Source organism: Parasteatoda tepidariorum, chromosome 2 (genome assembly GCF_043381705.1).
Source record: "Parasteatoda tepidariorum isolate YZ-2023 chromosome 2, CAS_Ptep_4.0, whole genome shotgun sequence".
NCBI lineage: Eukaryota > Metazoa > Arthropoda > Arachnida > Araneae > Theridiidae > Parasteatoda > Parasteatoda tepidariorum.
This window is the reverse complement of record NC_092205.1, coordinates 79,421,979-79,438,471: the sequence shown is the minus strand read 5'-3', so window position 1 is coordinate 79,438,471 and position 16,493 is coordinate 79,421,979. Positions and strand designations below refer to the sequence as shown.

At 28.1% G+C, this 16,493-nt stretch overlaps 1 protein-coding gene across 1 annotated transcript in view; it reads left to right on the top strand.

Moving 5' to 3' along the window:
- The window catches only part of LOC107443952 (protein tyrosine phosphatase Meg), a 69,301-nt gene that overhangs the window by 50,445 nt on the left and 2,363 nt on the right, over positions 1–16,493 (top strand). Inside the window, exons 15-17 of the mRNA XM_071176948.1 lie at positions 12,624–12,707; positions 13,789–13,932; positions 14,962–15,031. Coding sequence (XP_071033049.1) covers positions 12,624–12,707; positions 13,789–13,932; positions 14,962–15,031 — 298 coding nt within the window. The remainder of the gene's footprint in view (positions 1–12,623; positions 12,708–13,788; positions 13,933–14,961; positions 15,032–16,493) is intronic.

Here is a 16,493-nt window from a genome sequence, read left to right as displayed (position 1 = left end):
AATAACCGTCAGCCATTTTAGATTTAATATCCTTTAACAAAAGACNCATTTAGAAAATGCTTACGTAAAATTTGTGTGGCTAATTTTTATTTTTATTATTTTCTTCTCCATGGTGCGTAACGTTTTTGAAAAATGCTTAAAGGTGGTTATTTTTTATTTTCGTATTTTAAAAGCCCTTAAAGGTGCTTTTATCATTAGGTGTTTTTAAGAAATCCTTAATTTTCCTATTTCGAAAATGAGATTTTTTTCTTTACCATGTCGATTTTCGTATGAATGCAAAAGCATGGTAATCACATTGTTCTATTCACAATTCATTTGAACACGCAAGTATTTCGGCCTACTGTCGGTCCGTAGGGAATGAAAACGCCAATCATTTTACATGTCTGATGAAATACTTGCCGGTCTGCATTTGAAAATTATTTTGCATTTTGGTATTAGTGCTTAAAAATATTTTTTGGATGCTTAAAAAGTACTTAAAAGGTGCTTAATTTTTGTTGAAAGCTTTGGCTACGCACCCTGTTCTCGCTCAAGTTCAATTAATTTCCATACTCGAGTCTTCCTTTTGCAAGTTTTGTTGTAGTTTAATTTAATGTTATGCCTTTCACTATTTCTGAATACATAAATAAAATTTAGATTGTAAAAATTCTTGCCAAAAGAATGGAACATCCGATACGAATAATCAAGGATGACCTATCACAGGTTGTGAACAAGTGTTGAGGATTCGCGTGATAAAATAATATTACGCTATTATTTACGATTTCTGTCATGCTCTGATAAGTTCGCCGCAAAAAAGGAAACTAATTATGACTTTGAAACTTTGTTTGAAATTAACAATCATATTTTTAAAGGTTTGCATCCGTCTTAAATCAACCTTGATTTAGTTAATTAGATAGAGCAAACTCTAAAATGCGCATTGCTAAATTTGTGTGCTTCTCTTTCTGTGGGATAAACGCTACCTGGTGTTTTGTTTTCTATTTAATTGTAATTCACTTTATTTTTTTCCGGATATTTATTTATCTTGTGGAATGAATACTTGTGGAACGGAAAAAAAATTAGGAAAAAGAGGAAAGCATCACACTTGCTTTCAATGAAGTTTTGAATTGTGTTAATAAAAACTTTCTGACAAAACTTAATTTTATAATTAAATTGTTCTAACATTTGTTGTAAAAAAATCATCCTTCAGTGCATTTATCTGTGGTAAATAAATACTTGCTTCGCAACCCCGAGGTGTTCTGGTTAAGTTTTTTCATTTTACTGATAGTTTCCGTCAACTCCCCCTGTTTTTTTTCGTTGCGTCACATGTAATTTCTAGCATCATTTAAATTTATTCGCTTGAGTACGTATTATCATAAGTGCCTTCAGTTTCAGTTTAGCGTAGTGTAACCGCATCGGACCCTCGAGCCATTCAATATTGTCTGCTATCAGTCTACATTCAAACCAATCACTTAAAAATAAAGTATTTGTTTGTGTAACGTGACAATTTAAGTAAACGATTATAAATAATTTCGTTCCGTAAACGCAAATTTTATTTATATGCACTTGAACTTAATACATTCTGCATTTTAGAACTACAGTAAGGTAGATCTATTATTCAAAACTATTAAAATAGTTAGAAATATTGTCAAAAATGTGTTACACAAACGATTGGAGGAGGTAGCAGCTAATGCATGAATCCATCTTGAATTACATGCAAATTTATTTAGGATTGCAGAACAATAAAAAAGGGAACATTCGCTACTCTTCTAATACTAAAGAAAATTTCAAAATTAAAATGTTTACAAAGATCGTGAAAAATAACAGCAATTGGAGAAATTTGAAACTTATGCTTACATTAATCTTGAATAACTTACAAATTTATTTAGGATTGCAGAACAATAAAAGAGGGAACATTCGCTACGCTTCTAATACTGAAGAAAATTACAAAATTAAAATGTTTACAAAGATCGTGAAAAATAACAGCAATTGGAGGAATTTGCAACTTATGCTTACATTAATCTTGAATAACTTGCAATTTTATTTAGGATTGCAGAACGATAAAAAAGGGAACATTCGCTACTCTGTATCTAAATAAAAAGAAATACTGAAGAAAACTTTAAAAATTAATACTGTAAATTAATAAAGTAATTTACAGAACTTTTTGAAATTTTGATTCACGCATTTAGTTCCGTGCTTTTTTAATCCACAATATGTCAAAAAAAATTTTTTGATAAGTTACATTATAGTATGGATTCCGGATCTACATTTATTAATATTCCGACAATGTGAAATTCCTTCCTTCCGTTTTGATACACGTCAGTGAATTGGTTAAGCTTACATAACAATCTGCTTTTTGCCAGCTTCTTCTTCATTAGTATGTATCACACAACAATACAACACCGAGGAGCTAAATGTGTGGCGGAATTCCTAAGAAATTAGGTACACATATCGTATCAATCCATCTTTCAATCCGAACGTGTTCTTTCCTCGACTTAACTGTTGCAGAATTTTTTGTCTTTACTGCTCTCTCAGGAAAAGAAAAACAAAAAATCGTGATTCGATTTTTATGACAACGATTCCCTCTGTCACGGATTTGTTTAAATGCGTTATATAGAAAGTTAAGTGCTTTTCAACTTGACCTCCGAGAATTTCTAATTCATATCAAAGAACCTCTTTTTTTAAAAAGCGGACGCGAAATATCTGGGTCGAGATTATATTACTCTTATAAAACACTGTTCGGACATCTTGTACAGTCTGTTCATTTGATTTTATTTCTAAGAACTTAGCTAGCTTTTTTTTATTTTGAAGTGTGACTTGGATAAATTTAGATTTTCTGAATAAGAAGAAAAATTGAGGAATAATGACTTCTGCAAGCAAGTTTCAAGATTACTTGGTGTCATAGTTCTTATAAAACACCATTTGTTCGATTTTATACCTCAAAAACTTAACTGACTTTTTATTTTGAAATGCGGCTCTAATAAATGTAGGTTAATAAATAATTAATGAAAGTGGAGAAATGACGACTTCGATAACAAGTCTTCAATTCAGATGAATTTGGTATCATTACTCTCATAAAACACTGTCCCTGAATCTTGTATTCATCATTAATTCAATTTTGCTTCTAAAAACTGACTTAGTTTATTAATTTCTTAAACAATTTGGGTTTTCAGCTTATTAAAAAAAGTAATATTTCTGAGCACAAGTTTAAGTTTGTTTGGAATCATTACTCTTAGAAAACACTATTCATTCTATTATATCAAAACTAAACTAGCTTTTTATTTTGAAGTGCGACTACATGTGGATTTTATGAATAATTAATGAATGAAAAATTAACGACTTCTGTTAAGTTCTAAAGAAACCGACTTTAGATATATTTGGTATCATTATTTTTATGAAACACTGTTCCAACATCTTATACCTTGTGGAGCTTGAGGATTTAAATTTTAATAAAATAAATAACAGAAAACATCTTGTACTCTCAATTCATTTTATTCTCCAAATAAATAAATTCAATAACTGAACAAATAAATGCGTAACTTGTTTTCAGAATATCAAGAATAATACGGGGAAAACAATTGCATTTTTTACAGAAATCAAATGCCAAATGCATTTTTCAACCGCATGTGTGACGCTTTTGTGTTATTTATTTCATAGGATAGGAGAGGGTAATATTTTGTTGTTTTCCAAGAATCAAACTCAAATAATTTAATATTGCCTCTTAACCAATGACTATTTTTAATTATGATTACTGATTTATTTTGAACGAAGTCATTTTTGGTGATAGATTTTCAGTAAACATTAACTTCACAGTTTTGTTTGCCCTTATCACTGTAGCGTTCAGCTCTTACTTTTTTTTCTGGAATTAATTAATTTTTCTTAACATTCCCTTTACTTGACATTCACTTTCTCTTTGATAGTGACACGCCCGACTCTAACCTTGAAAACAATGTGCCCACGCGACGCCTAGTCAACTCAAATATATGCATATGCTTTATTTGGCTAAGCTTATCACTGAACCTTTTTACGCATCTAATATGCCATTTATTCATAACCTGATGAAATAGATTTCAAAATGTTTTCTTTCTAAATTATGTTAGGATGGCGTCTTAGTTTCGAGAAAACATATGAGAAATGATTTAGATAGCAAAATGTACAGTTCGTTTACTGAGGAGCCCAACTCCAACAATTTGCACAATTACATATTGTACTACTTAAATAGTGGTTTAATATCGTATTTGAGGATTCATAATTATGTTAGGGTGGCGTCTTAGTTTCGAGAAAACATATGATAAATGATTTAGATAGCGAAATGTACAGTTCGTTTACTGAGGAGCCCAGCTACAACAATTTGCACAATATTGCATATTGTACTGCTAAAATCGTGGTTTAATATCGCATTTGAGGATTCATAATAATAAAAATAATTAATATAAATTCTAAACTTATGAAAAAAATTACAGGTTTTTATTTATTTTTGGAGAAACAGTTTTTACACAACGTAACTTTCATTGTAGAATTTTATTTTTTTAGTGTGCACCTACTACGAACTAACATTCCATATTGTACGTCTAAAAAATTGAAAGCTAACTATTTAACGAGTACAAATAGATCTTTGACTAAAATCAGTATTGCTATTAATTAAATAGGTATTAGTAGGCTGAATTTGGACGCTTACGAAAATTGGGTTTAAAATATTGAATAATCCATTGCTTATTTAAACTATCTATTCTACGAGTTGTGTTTTCTATTTAAAATGTACTTTTCAGAAGTAGGGAAAAATAAACTTAATTGTTTTAAAATGCTTGTTCAAATTTCGATGTATAATTTTTTTAATGATTTTATAACTTAATTAATATTTTAATTAATTTTATAAATTATTGTTTTTATCATTGATGAACAATCTATTTTCTCATATTGCGTTTAGGACAGTTAATGTTCACCACTTTATCATCGTAACTTTGTATTTAACTCAGAATTTTTTTTCTATTAATTCTTCAAAGTTTTATAATGCACTTTTGATTTTCATTTTTATACTATCGACGAAAACCGTAAAAATCTATAGGTACCTTAAAAATCTTATTTCCGTTGTATTTATTTTAAAACTGCAAAATATTTGCACAGTTTTAATACGCACCAAATTTACTCAAATACGTTGTACTCACGAAATACCATTTATGTCAATAGTGTCTATAACCAATATTAAGCATCATTGATGCAAATAATAGTAGATATGGCAACTTTTGACGGTTCCCTATTACGAATGAGTACTCATCATCCTTTAAATTTGTTTTTTAGTACATAACTTTTTTTAAAATTTGAATTAGTATAATTGACGTCAATTATAGTTGGGCGATTTTTTTCGCTCTTAAACGAATTTGTACCATTTCTCCATTAATTTTGCTTTTTAGTACATAGTTTATTATTTCATTTCAATTAGTAACTATTACCAAAATTAATTACCATTGGCGTCAATAATATTATTAGCGTTTTTTTACATTTCTCCCTAACGAATTAGTACCATTTCTCCATTCGTTTTGATTTTCAGTACAAAGCTTTTTTTAATTTTTTATTTTATTTACCGTTGATTTTAAATTATATAGTTTTATAGTAACACGTTTTAAAAGCATAACTATAAACAAAATGAATACGTGGTTTCAGATAACATTAGAAATATTAATGTCTTGACGTAGTCCGCCAATGCTACCAGGATCACGTTGATCCTTCAGATAACCTGGCTTAACGAATAAAAAATAATTAAGTATTCAGAACGCGCAACGAGCAGCTTTTTTGATTAGAGATATAAGCTATAAAACGTCTCTAATGTTATCTTAAAAATATTTGACAAATCTGAGTCATCTGTAGTTTAGTTTAAAACAATGACTTCCGCTAAACCAATGAGAAAATTCTTTTTTTTTAAATGTCTCTGAAATAAAATGTAAGTAAAAAATCGAAAATCAGGCTTCGTAATTTGCTTACAATTGCTCTAATTTAGCTTCATACTGAATGTCGCATTTTTCGTGCCGATGGTATACCCGCAATCTGACACAAACATTATTTTACTTTATGTATAGATATGAATTTTTTTATTTAAATTGCCAGAAGTATATTTTCTTAAAAATTTAGGTGCTTTTGTGAAGTTTTTTATAATGATTTCGTCTGAAAATATTTAGAAATATTATTTCCGTCAGCTAAGATACATAAACTGTAACTTGTGGCATATGTCGTGTAAATAACTGATGTTAAAACCGATATCATTTAATCCGATTTCCTTATTGCATGCAAATTATGCTGTGATATCGTTTCCTTCACTTCATCGAACTGTTCTATTTTGAATATAACTGTTGAAACTTCTTTATTTTAAAATTTTAAGGTAAGGAAAGAGTTCTTTAAATAATGGAAATCATCTGCTTATCTTACATCCGGCTGGGACCATTATGTATGCTCTGTTGGCTAAATCCGTTACGTATTGCCATTTTCTTGTGCCTTGAAGGTTCGAATGTTAGCTTGTCTCGTGCGAGCTTGCATATTCTTTCCAATTCAGTTAAGCCTAATTTCCCGAAAAAGGAGGCTCATAGATCATTTGGATGTTTGAGATTTTAATTTTTTTAATGCATCCATAAAATAGTACGTTTTGTGTTTAGAATTATTAATACTGGTCCGATTCATTTAAAATAATCAAAGGAGTTCGAATTTCTAGTGCACTTGAAAAAGATTTTTAAAGAAAGGAATGTCTTTTTGACATAAAATTATCGAATTCATCTACTTAGCTTCTATTCTTCTGCTCTGTTAGTTGAAGCCGTTGCATATTGCCATTTTTTTTGCCTTGAAGATTCGAATGTTGGCTTGTCTCGTGCGAGCTTACATATTTTTTCCTATTTAGTTAATTTCCCGAAAAAGGAGGTTTATAGATCATCTGTAATAAAAGTTTTTTTTTTTTAAGTGCATTGATAAAATGGTTCATTTCGTGTTCGAATTCGTTCTTGTTAAAGCTGACGTGATTCACAAAATATAATGAAAGAACTTCTAATTTCAAGTGCACTTGAAACAAATTTATTATAATTTTTTAAAGAAAGAAAAGAGACTTTTTGATACCAAATTAGCGAAATCATTTGCTTAAACTTGCATCCGGTTACTCTGTTGGCTAAAGCCGTTACGTATTGTCATTTATGTGTGCTTTGATAGTTCAAATCGAATGAATTTTCAGCTATTTTTACGCAGTTTCCTTTATAAATAAATTCATTGAATAGACTAACATTAAAAAATAAGTATAATTAAACTTGATGTTACATTTAAGAATATGAACTTATTTTCATTGATCGAATTTTATAACGAATTGAGAAATTTATATAAAGCAGTTCATCTATTGAATTTTGATTTAGAATTACAAGTTTGAATTATAGTAAAATGTAAAAAAAAAAAAAAAAATTATGAAAAAAATTACCGTTCAACTAAATAATAACCAAAAATTCATTTCTTAGTTAATTTTTTTTTTTTTTTAAAAAAAGCAGTATAACTGTATCATAACACAAGGAACAAAAAAGTGACCTTTTATGAACAGAAAGGAAAATATATAGTAGCAAATAAAAAAGTGGATGAAGCAGACATAAATATATATATATTTTAATCAAATAAATTATTCAAAAAAAAAAGTAATTTTGATATATTCAGAGTTCTCTGTTCTATGATAGTGACATCATCACTGTGTAAGTCTGGTTAATATAAAGTTTAGTGTCGTGAAAGATGTGTCAAAAAAAATTACGTTAAATTTTATAACTTTTGTTACATATCCTTCGCCCATTTACTGGTGTGAAAAATCCTATTTAATTATTTATTTATAAAGCCATAAGCTTTTTTTCATACTTACCTTGTTCTTATATTTTTTTATCATCGATTTAAGCTTCTATAATTGAAGAATTTGGGGCAATGTAATAATAAATGACACTTCTTTTAAAAATCAAATTTTTATTTATTATTTTTTCCAGATTGGTGCATTACAAATTTATGGAATTTTTCCTGACTAAGATTTCAAAACACAGAACCATCTAATTACATCTAACATCTGGTTAAAATACATACCTGCCTACTCGGAAATCTTTGTGTTCTTCAAAAACGTTATCCTAAACAATTTAATAATGTGGCTTATCACTATATTGCCTCAAGCCATTCACTTTTTGTTCCAAATAGCATTCCATTATTAAATATTTTGAAAGATGGGATTACATATTTATCGTTTGCGTCTTTCTTAGACGTCTCTATTTACATTGATATCTTATTAGTTGTTATTATTTTCATCATAATATTTGTATCGCTAAATTACCACCACTTATCGTCATTAACAGTTCCCTAAATAGCGAGGCTTTCGGGAAAATAGTTTATTTGCATTAACTCTTTCTTATAATAGCTGTGTGAGAAACTCTCGCGTGCAGCAAATGTAGCGTAGCATCCGGAGATGGGTAAGCTGTCAGAGAGGCATTCGATATCAGGTCAACCAGACAGGATTTTCCGATTGTTTTTAAAGTTACCATCAGAGTGTGTGTACACGCGAGGCTTTTTGTTCAGCGAAAGTGTTTTTTAGGTAAGCACTCGTAACGAACATTGACCGACGAACCAAAAAGTGTGTTGTGTTTTTTTTAAACTCATCCGTTATGTGCTGATGTTTTTTGATGGATGAACAATTATAATACATCGTAAACATGATTGGTATCGATCATTTGTTTAGTTAAGCGGAAATGTATTTGGAAAACATCTGTTTTATTATAATTTGTTTAAATTCTTTCTCTCAGCGTAGTTTTCATAATTTAAAGTTATGTGAATAAAAAAAATGTTTTTCTTTTTCTGATTAATTTGATATTTTTTGTATTAGACAAATAAATATACTTCACACAAAGCGGAAATATTTGGTTAAAACACGCACACACACACACACACATATATATATATATTAATNTATATATATATATATGTAAGCAAAAAACGCGGGAATAGTTTGTGGTGATAAAAATTTCTTTCTTGACATTTATTATGCATTCTCTGACAAAGTACTATGTTTTGTCAGGACTAAAAATAATAATCGTAATAACACGATATATTGTATTTAGGAGTTTAAGAGCCAGGGCCAATTTTTTATAATTCAGTTAAATCGGCATATTATGTAATGCAGTGTTTCCCAAAGTGTGGTACGCGTACCCCCAGGGGTACGGGAATAGCTTAGCGGGGGTACGCGTTCTTATGCAAAATATCTTGCAACAAATGAAAATTTCGAAAAATTTTATTTAAAAACAAAGCTATCCACGAAAATTTACGATTACGTATTTTTCTATTGCCTGAGTTAACAGTTGTCAACTGCCAGTTGAGATTTTTAACTTTTGTACATTTTTTATAGAAAAGAATACCTTCATTTTTTTTTTTATTAGGGGCACACAGAGTTACGAAAAATTTAGAAAGGATACATGAAAGTCACAAGTTTGGGAAACACTGATGTAATGGAAAGCTGCATAATCGCGTTTAGGTTTTCTGGAATTATATTAAGACAATTATTATTTTTTAACTTAATATTATCTGAAAATATATAAATAAAGTAGCCAATAGTATGTTTACTTTTTTGATGAAGTATCTGCTGTAATTTGAAAATGGATGCATTTCCTATTCCAGCTGCCTACCTCCATTGCAACTTTATCAATGAAACTTAGGTTATTAATAGTCGTTTGCTCGTGCAGCTTCGCTATTTTATATTAAAATTAAGGAAGCATTTTTAATGGATGTTTCGTTTTTACGCAGGGCTACACTTTAGCCCTGGTTTTTACGTACGTTTTTATTTCATCAGATATTTCCTCTATTAAGTACCATTCCCCACGAAATAATCAGGAGAAAAATTCATTTCTTCTTAAATTCGTATAAATAGCACGAATTTGTTTTAATTATCTTTTCAATTTCAAAAATCGTTTGCTCATTCTACATTGTAATATACTCTTATGAAATCAATTGTAACTTATATTAAAGGTGTTTCATTTTCACTGACACTATTCTTATCAACAAATATTTTTCTTTGTTAAGTACCATTACCCAGAAAATAATCAGAATTTATTCTCAGATTCCTAGAAATATTTGCCCATCTCTCTTTTCACTTTCAAAAGTCGTTTTCTCCTACTGCAGTGTTTCCCAAAGTGTGGTACGCGTACCCCCAGAGGTACGGGAACAGTTCAGCAGGGGTACGCGTTCTTATGCGAAATATCTTGCAACATATGAAAATTTCAAAATTTTTTGTTTAAAAACAAAACGAGCCATGAAAATTTACGATTACGTGTTTTTCTATTGGCTATTTTTGGCAGAATTAACAGTTAATAATTCGTGGTGTCAACAGCCAGTTGTGATTTTTAACTTTTGTGCATTTTTTTATAGTAAAAAATGCATTTATTTTTTTATTGGGGGTACACAGCGTTACTAAAAATTTAGAAAGGGTACACAAAATTCATAAGTTTGGGAAACACTGTCCTACTGCATAAAGAGAGAATAGGAGGGACATTTCTTAGAAGTAGCATTATATTTTGCTATTAATAGCATAATATAATGTACTAGTAGCATAATATAATGCTATTTCATAGAAGTAGCATTATATTTTGTTAAATTTCCTCTTGTCAATTTCAAAAATTGTTTGTTGTTTTAAAACTAAGTGAAATTTATTTCGGGTGTGTACTTCGTGTGTGCTTTCGTTCGTCTTACCTTCATCAATAAACAAATGAAAAGTACATTTCTTCTTAAATTCATAGAAATAACCTTATAGTTTGTTAAATTCCTTCTTTTTGATTCAAAAAGTCGTTTGCTCTTTCACTTAACTTATTTTTTATCTTTATCAGTTCCATTTCTTTGTTAGGTTTGCTTAGCCATGAAATAATCATTGTGGAAATAACATTATTTGCTTTGTTCCATTAATTTTCTTTATTATGTTCAATTACCCACGAAAATAATCAACAAGAGTACATTTCACATTTTATATCCCTAAAAACAACATTATAGTTGTTTCCAATTTTAAATGCAGATAAAAAAAAAAAAGGAAAACATTGCAAACGATGACATCAAGACATTAATAGAATAGATGGATGTTTTAATAACATAACTGTATGGATGTTTTAATAACATAACTGTATGGATGTTTTAATAACATAAATAATCATTTTTATTATTTATTCTAAAAATAATAAAATATTGGATACCAGTTATAATATGTAAGCGCCATGGATGTTTCAGCCCCTTGTTTTATTGATAAAAATGGTATTTCATTTATATAGTGTGGCAAATAAGTTATAATTTATAAGTTCAGCTTATAATTAAAGTTACAAAATTCGTTACAAAGCATCGAACGTGAACTTAGGGAATAAACGTGAATTTTTTTAAGCGGTTTTTACTTTTCTTTCTCGTTTAATCTTTTCTCGTTTGTTCATTCTTCAATTATTATTAATTTGAAATAAAAATGATGTGATTTTTTTTTAAATGATCAAAAAGCAAAATCTGAAATTTTTCATTTTCAGAGCTGGAAGTATTGTAAGGAAATGAAATATTTATGTTTTTGCCATATTCATATTTTTGTTTTCTATCATTTAAGTTCACCCTGTAATTTAAAGAGAAAAAGACTTCGATGTTTCTTTGCAAATGCAAGTCTTTTCTTTCAGTTCGTTGTTGTTTCATCTTTATAGATTTTAGTATTGTATCCTTTGAGGCTTATCTTTCTTATTTAAACAGAAAAAAAAACTGTTTTAGATAAAGAAGCCACCTTCTTCACTTAAATGATTTTTTATGTTGTAGTCCTGAAACTTTTACGTTGTTGTATTTACAAAGATTTATCATGTTATTTATTTATTTTTTGCTGGAATGTTGCAACCTAATATTTATAGGAAAACCCTGCATTTTTGTTTTCTTCGGACATGTTAACACTAACTTTCAAATTTTGCTGAACAATTTTTGTTTTGAAAGGAACTTTTAAAATAGTAAATAAATGAGTAATACATGTAAAGGAAACAATTAACACAATTTTTTTAATACTCACATACTTTAAATGATATTTTTTTAATTTTAAGCTTTTGCTGTTCCCTTACAATATTCCTTTTAGTAAACTATTATACAGCTATAACTTAAAGTGCCAAAATTTAGAAAAAAATCAGACAATAGCAATACAGAAAAGTCTTTAAAAAAACACTGAAGAGGCCAAACTGGAAGTGTAAAATTAATGTCCACTTCTGAACAAACCACTATATCTCCCTCATAATTTCCTGAGACTCATAATTTCCTCAGTGGCACTTTTGAGATTTTCTCCCATTTTCCTTTTTGATTAAAATTTTTTTTTTATTGTATTAATAAAAAATATTTTACGATCGTTATTTTTTGTGCCCTTTTTATTTTATTACTTAAATCCCTTTCAAAATTACACTATGTTTTACTTATTAATTACATTATCCATTTTATTTTCTTAAAAATCATTTTTTCGAAGTACCCAACATTTATAATCAAAAGAAATTTTTCAACTGCAATATTTTAGTAAAAATTGAGTTTCCTGTTGTTGTTGCTTCCTTTGTTGAATTGAATCCAATACTTCCACCTACAGTAAAAATTATTTATTTTTGATTGATTGATTTTTTTTTATTTTCCCCAAAAAGGCAAATGGTCATGAGGAATCTCAAGGATTAGCAACTATCAAAATGAAACCAGATGATCAAGGTCGATTTGGATTCAATGTCAAAGTAAGTGAATCATTGTTTTTATGTATTTCTTCTTTCAGTGTTAATATACAACACATTGCAAAACACTCGCATGTTTTGCATTGAATTTTTAATTATTTTTATTTTCCAAAATAAGCTTTCTGTCTGTATGCATACTCAATCAAACAACAACTTACCAAAGCATAATCATTTGGATATTTTCTGGAGAAATTGTTAATCAGATACATTAAAAAAGAAATATTATTTTAATGCATTGAAGAAATGTGATACTTACATAAAATTTTATTTTTCTTCAGCTAAATTCTTTCAATAATATTTTGATGTACTAATGACCTATGAGCTAAATATGGTTTAAATTAAAATAATTTAGTAAATTATTTTTTTATTACGAATTATGTAGTTATGGTTAAATTAATTCAACCCCTAATTCTTTATAATTTTTATTTTAATATTGACTATAGCTAAGAACTGCCTCGAATCGTGCTTTGGAATAGAATTTAATTTCTATTCTCAAATTATATCAAGTTTTCTATAGATTTGTATGTGTTATAGTATCAGCAAGTAGAATTGATTTAATTTTATTTCATATTAAGTTTATTTGTAGCTTACTACTTATACACACAATTCACAAAAGCTCTATAGTTTCAGTGTTAATAGTGCCAAGCATAAATGCATTAATTTTGATAAATCTGCCATATAGTATAGAGCTTACCAGCGATTAAGTTTTAAATATAAAGAAAGACAATCAATCTATTTTACTCTGTAGTTTAAATGCCCATTTAAAACATGTTTTAGGGAAGAGCTTGAATTTTGTTAAGATTATTCCCAAAAAAAATTTCAATGAAATTTTGGTAAATTATGTATCCAAATTATTTTTTATCATACTACACTAGCAAAATAAGTTATTAATTGTGTTTTTTTACTTTTTTCTGCCTGTACCTCATTGTTTATTTAAAAAGAATTACACAACTCTTTTTCTAGTCTTATCAGGTTGAGTTATCAATTTCAGCAGCCGAAAGAAAACTTTTTCTACCTTTAACTTATTGTTATAATCAAACATAGTGACTCATAGTTTGCTTTATTGTTATTTTTTTATCTACAGGGTGGAGCAGACCAAAATCTTCCCATTTTGGTATCAAGAGTTGCACCAAATACACCTGCTGATACTTGTATTCCGAGACTAACTGAAGGTGATCAAGTACTTATGATAAATGGTCGAGATGTTGCTGGATTGACTCATGACCAGGTGACATTTCAAGTTCATGCCTGTTTTTAAATATTTATAATAGTCATAATTTTTGAATATTATACATCAATTATCAATTGATGCATCAATTTTCCAGTCATCTGAATGTTTTAATGTTTTTATATTATAGGCTTTATAATTGTACTCTGAAACTACACTAAATATTTCACTTTAAAAATTATGATTGCATGTTGAACCAAAATACCATGCAAAACAATCTCTTTATTGCATAATACTGTAGATGAACTTCTACAGAAATATGGTACCATTTATTAAAATTGTAACACAGCTTTGAGTATTATACACCAATTGTCAATTGATACATCAATTTTTTATCTAACATTTAAATATTTTAATCTGGTCCTTAAACCCTTATTGTAATGATGCTGCATTATATGGGACATTTTAATTGTATTCTCTGGAATTACATAAATTTTACTAAGAGTGTAGTTGAAGTTCATTTAATAGAAAATAAGATATGCTTTATGATATTCACTCTTCCCTAAGTCCTCAAAGGGTTAACCTTCTTCCACTAAATATGGTGACAAAAACCCTAAGGTACTCCAGTTATTTCTCCTCTTTAATTTATTTTCTTCTTAGTTTTGTGTCAGATTTGAAACATTGTTTGATTTTGTTACATTGGTTATGTGATAATATTTGTGCTTAGTATATATTGTCTTACCATAAACATTTTTCGCTGCTTCTGACATTTTTGCCCTTAAACCCTATATTTAATCTAAATAATCTCACACTATCAGATAATTTATTCTGTGATTTATATTTTTCCTACAACCCGTGATTAATTATTATTATTTTTTTTTTGAATTTTTGATCCTATTTTTTTTTTCTTCGTTATCAGGCTTACATTTTGATCTTTTCCTTCATTCTCTTATTATAAGTGATAAAATTCTCACAGAAGAATTTTCAATTTTCACTATTATGTGGTGCTAATTTAATTTTAAAGTTAGTCAGAAATACTAAGTTAATATTTTTTTGTAATATTAAGTTTTTAATTTTTTTAAAATTTAGGTTGTGAAACTAATACGAGCTTCTCGAGATCGTCATCCAGCTGAGTTAGTTTTAACCGTACGTCCAAATGGTAAGTTGTTTTAAAATAAACTTTAATTTTAAATGTTTAAAATTGTTTTATTTATATCTTTTTGTAAGAAAGCTAACTGTAAGTGTTTTGAACAAATTCGTTATTATTACTGAATTTTGAAATTCATCTTAAAATCTTATGCAAGGTATAGTTTAAACTGTTTGGAGATATTTGCAGTAAAATTCTAAGTGGTTGTTTTGTAACTGAAAACTAAAAGTAAAAGAGTTTCTTTAATTTTAGTACAGGGGTTATTATATTGTAAAGTTTTTGTACTCTATTTTTTTTGGATGTCTTTTATTTGAACATATGCGTAAGCTGATAAAGTTATGATACAATACTACAATGTTGATTATTTTATAATGTAACATGATCAAGTTTTATGCTGTTTAAATTGTATGATTTCAAAATCAAAAATGTCTGTTTTTTGTTAATTTTTCGTAAAGTTCTATTTAGTCTATAATATTTTGTCAGAATATTTCAAATAAACAAAAATTTGTATGGAATTAGTTGTGAAAATTTATATTTTAGAGAATAGTGATCTTTTTTGTAACTAATGTGCTCTCAAAACAACTCTATCAGCATCTATTCAATAAACCGCAAAATTGCAGAATTGTAAATATTAATCTGCAAAACCTTCATCAAAATCCAAATTTGTTTTGCCTATGGTCCAGTGAAGGCAAAACCAAATCTAGTATTATAAGCAAATTTGGTTCAATATCATTGAAAATATCTAAAGCTAAATTTTCATTTGCTAATATCAGGTTTTTGTTGGAAATACTTATAAAAAAATTCCTTTGATTTAAACTGTATTTAAAGTTTATACTACACATAAGAATCATATGTTTGAAATCAATTTTAATGTCAAAAAAATATTTGTTTTAGATATTTGTTTGTATGTAAAAAAATATTTGTTTTTAAGATTTTTCCATTTTTCAAAAGAGTTTTCATCTTAAAAAGAATTTTACACAAAATCAATCTGCAATACTCACTCTAGGTGTCTGGTTATTACTACCTTGGTTATATCTGTTAAAAATATTTTTAATTGAACTCTAGATTCATAAATCTTTTATATTTAACTATTTTATGTATTCAGCTAGCTGCCCAATTAAATATTAATGTATTTCATAGTGCTAGAAATAAAGTATATGATTACTATGTATTATTTTATAAGTTATATATCAAATGTACCGCCTTCGTCAAACTCCCTGCCTGAATTTGTCCTTGGCTATATCTGACGTATCTTATTACAGTATTAGAAATATAGCTGAATATAATTCTGTTGTATTTAAGTAAAGATTAAAGATTTATTTGGAATAAATGGTTTGAATAGAGTAAATTGCTATGTGATAAGAAAAAAGGAAAATTTTGCTTGTATACTTTTCAAAAAGAAAAAGAAAATTAAATTTCTTCTATTTTTTTCTGCTCTTAGTTTTGTAGTTGTGATGTCTTTTAGTCCTAATTT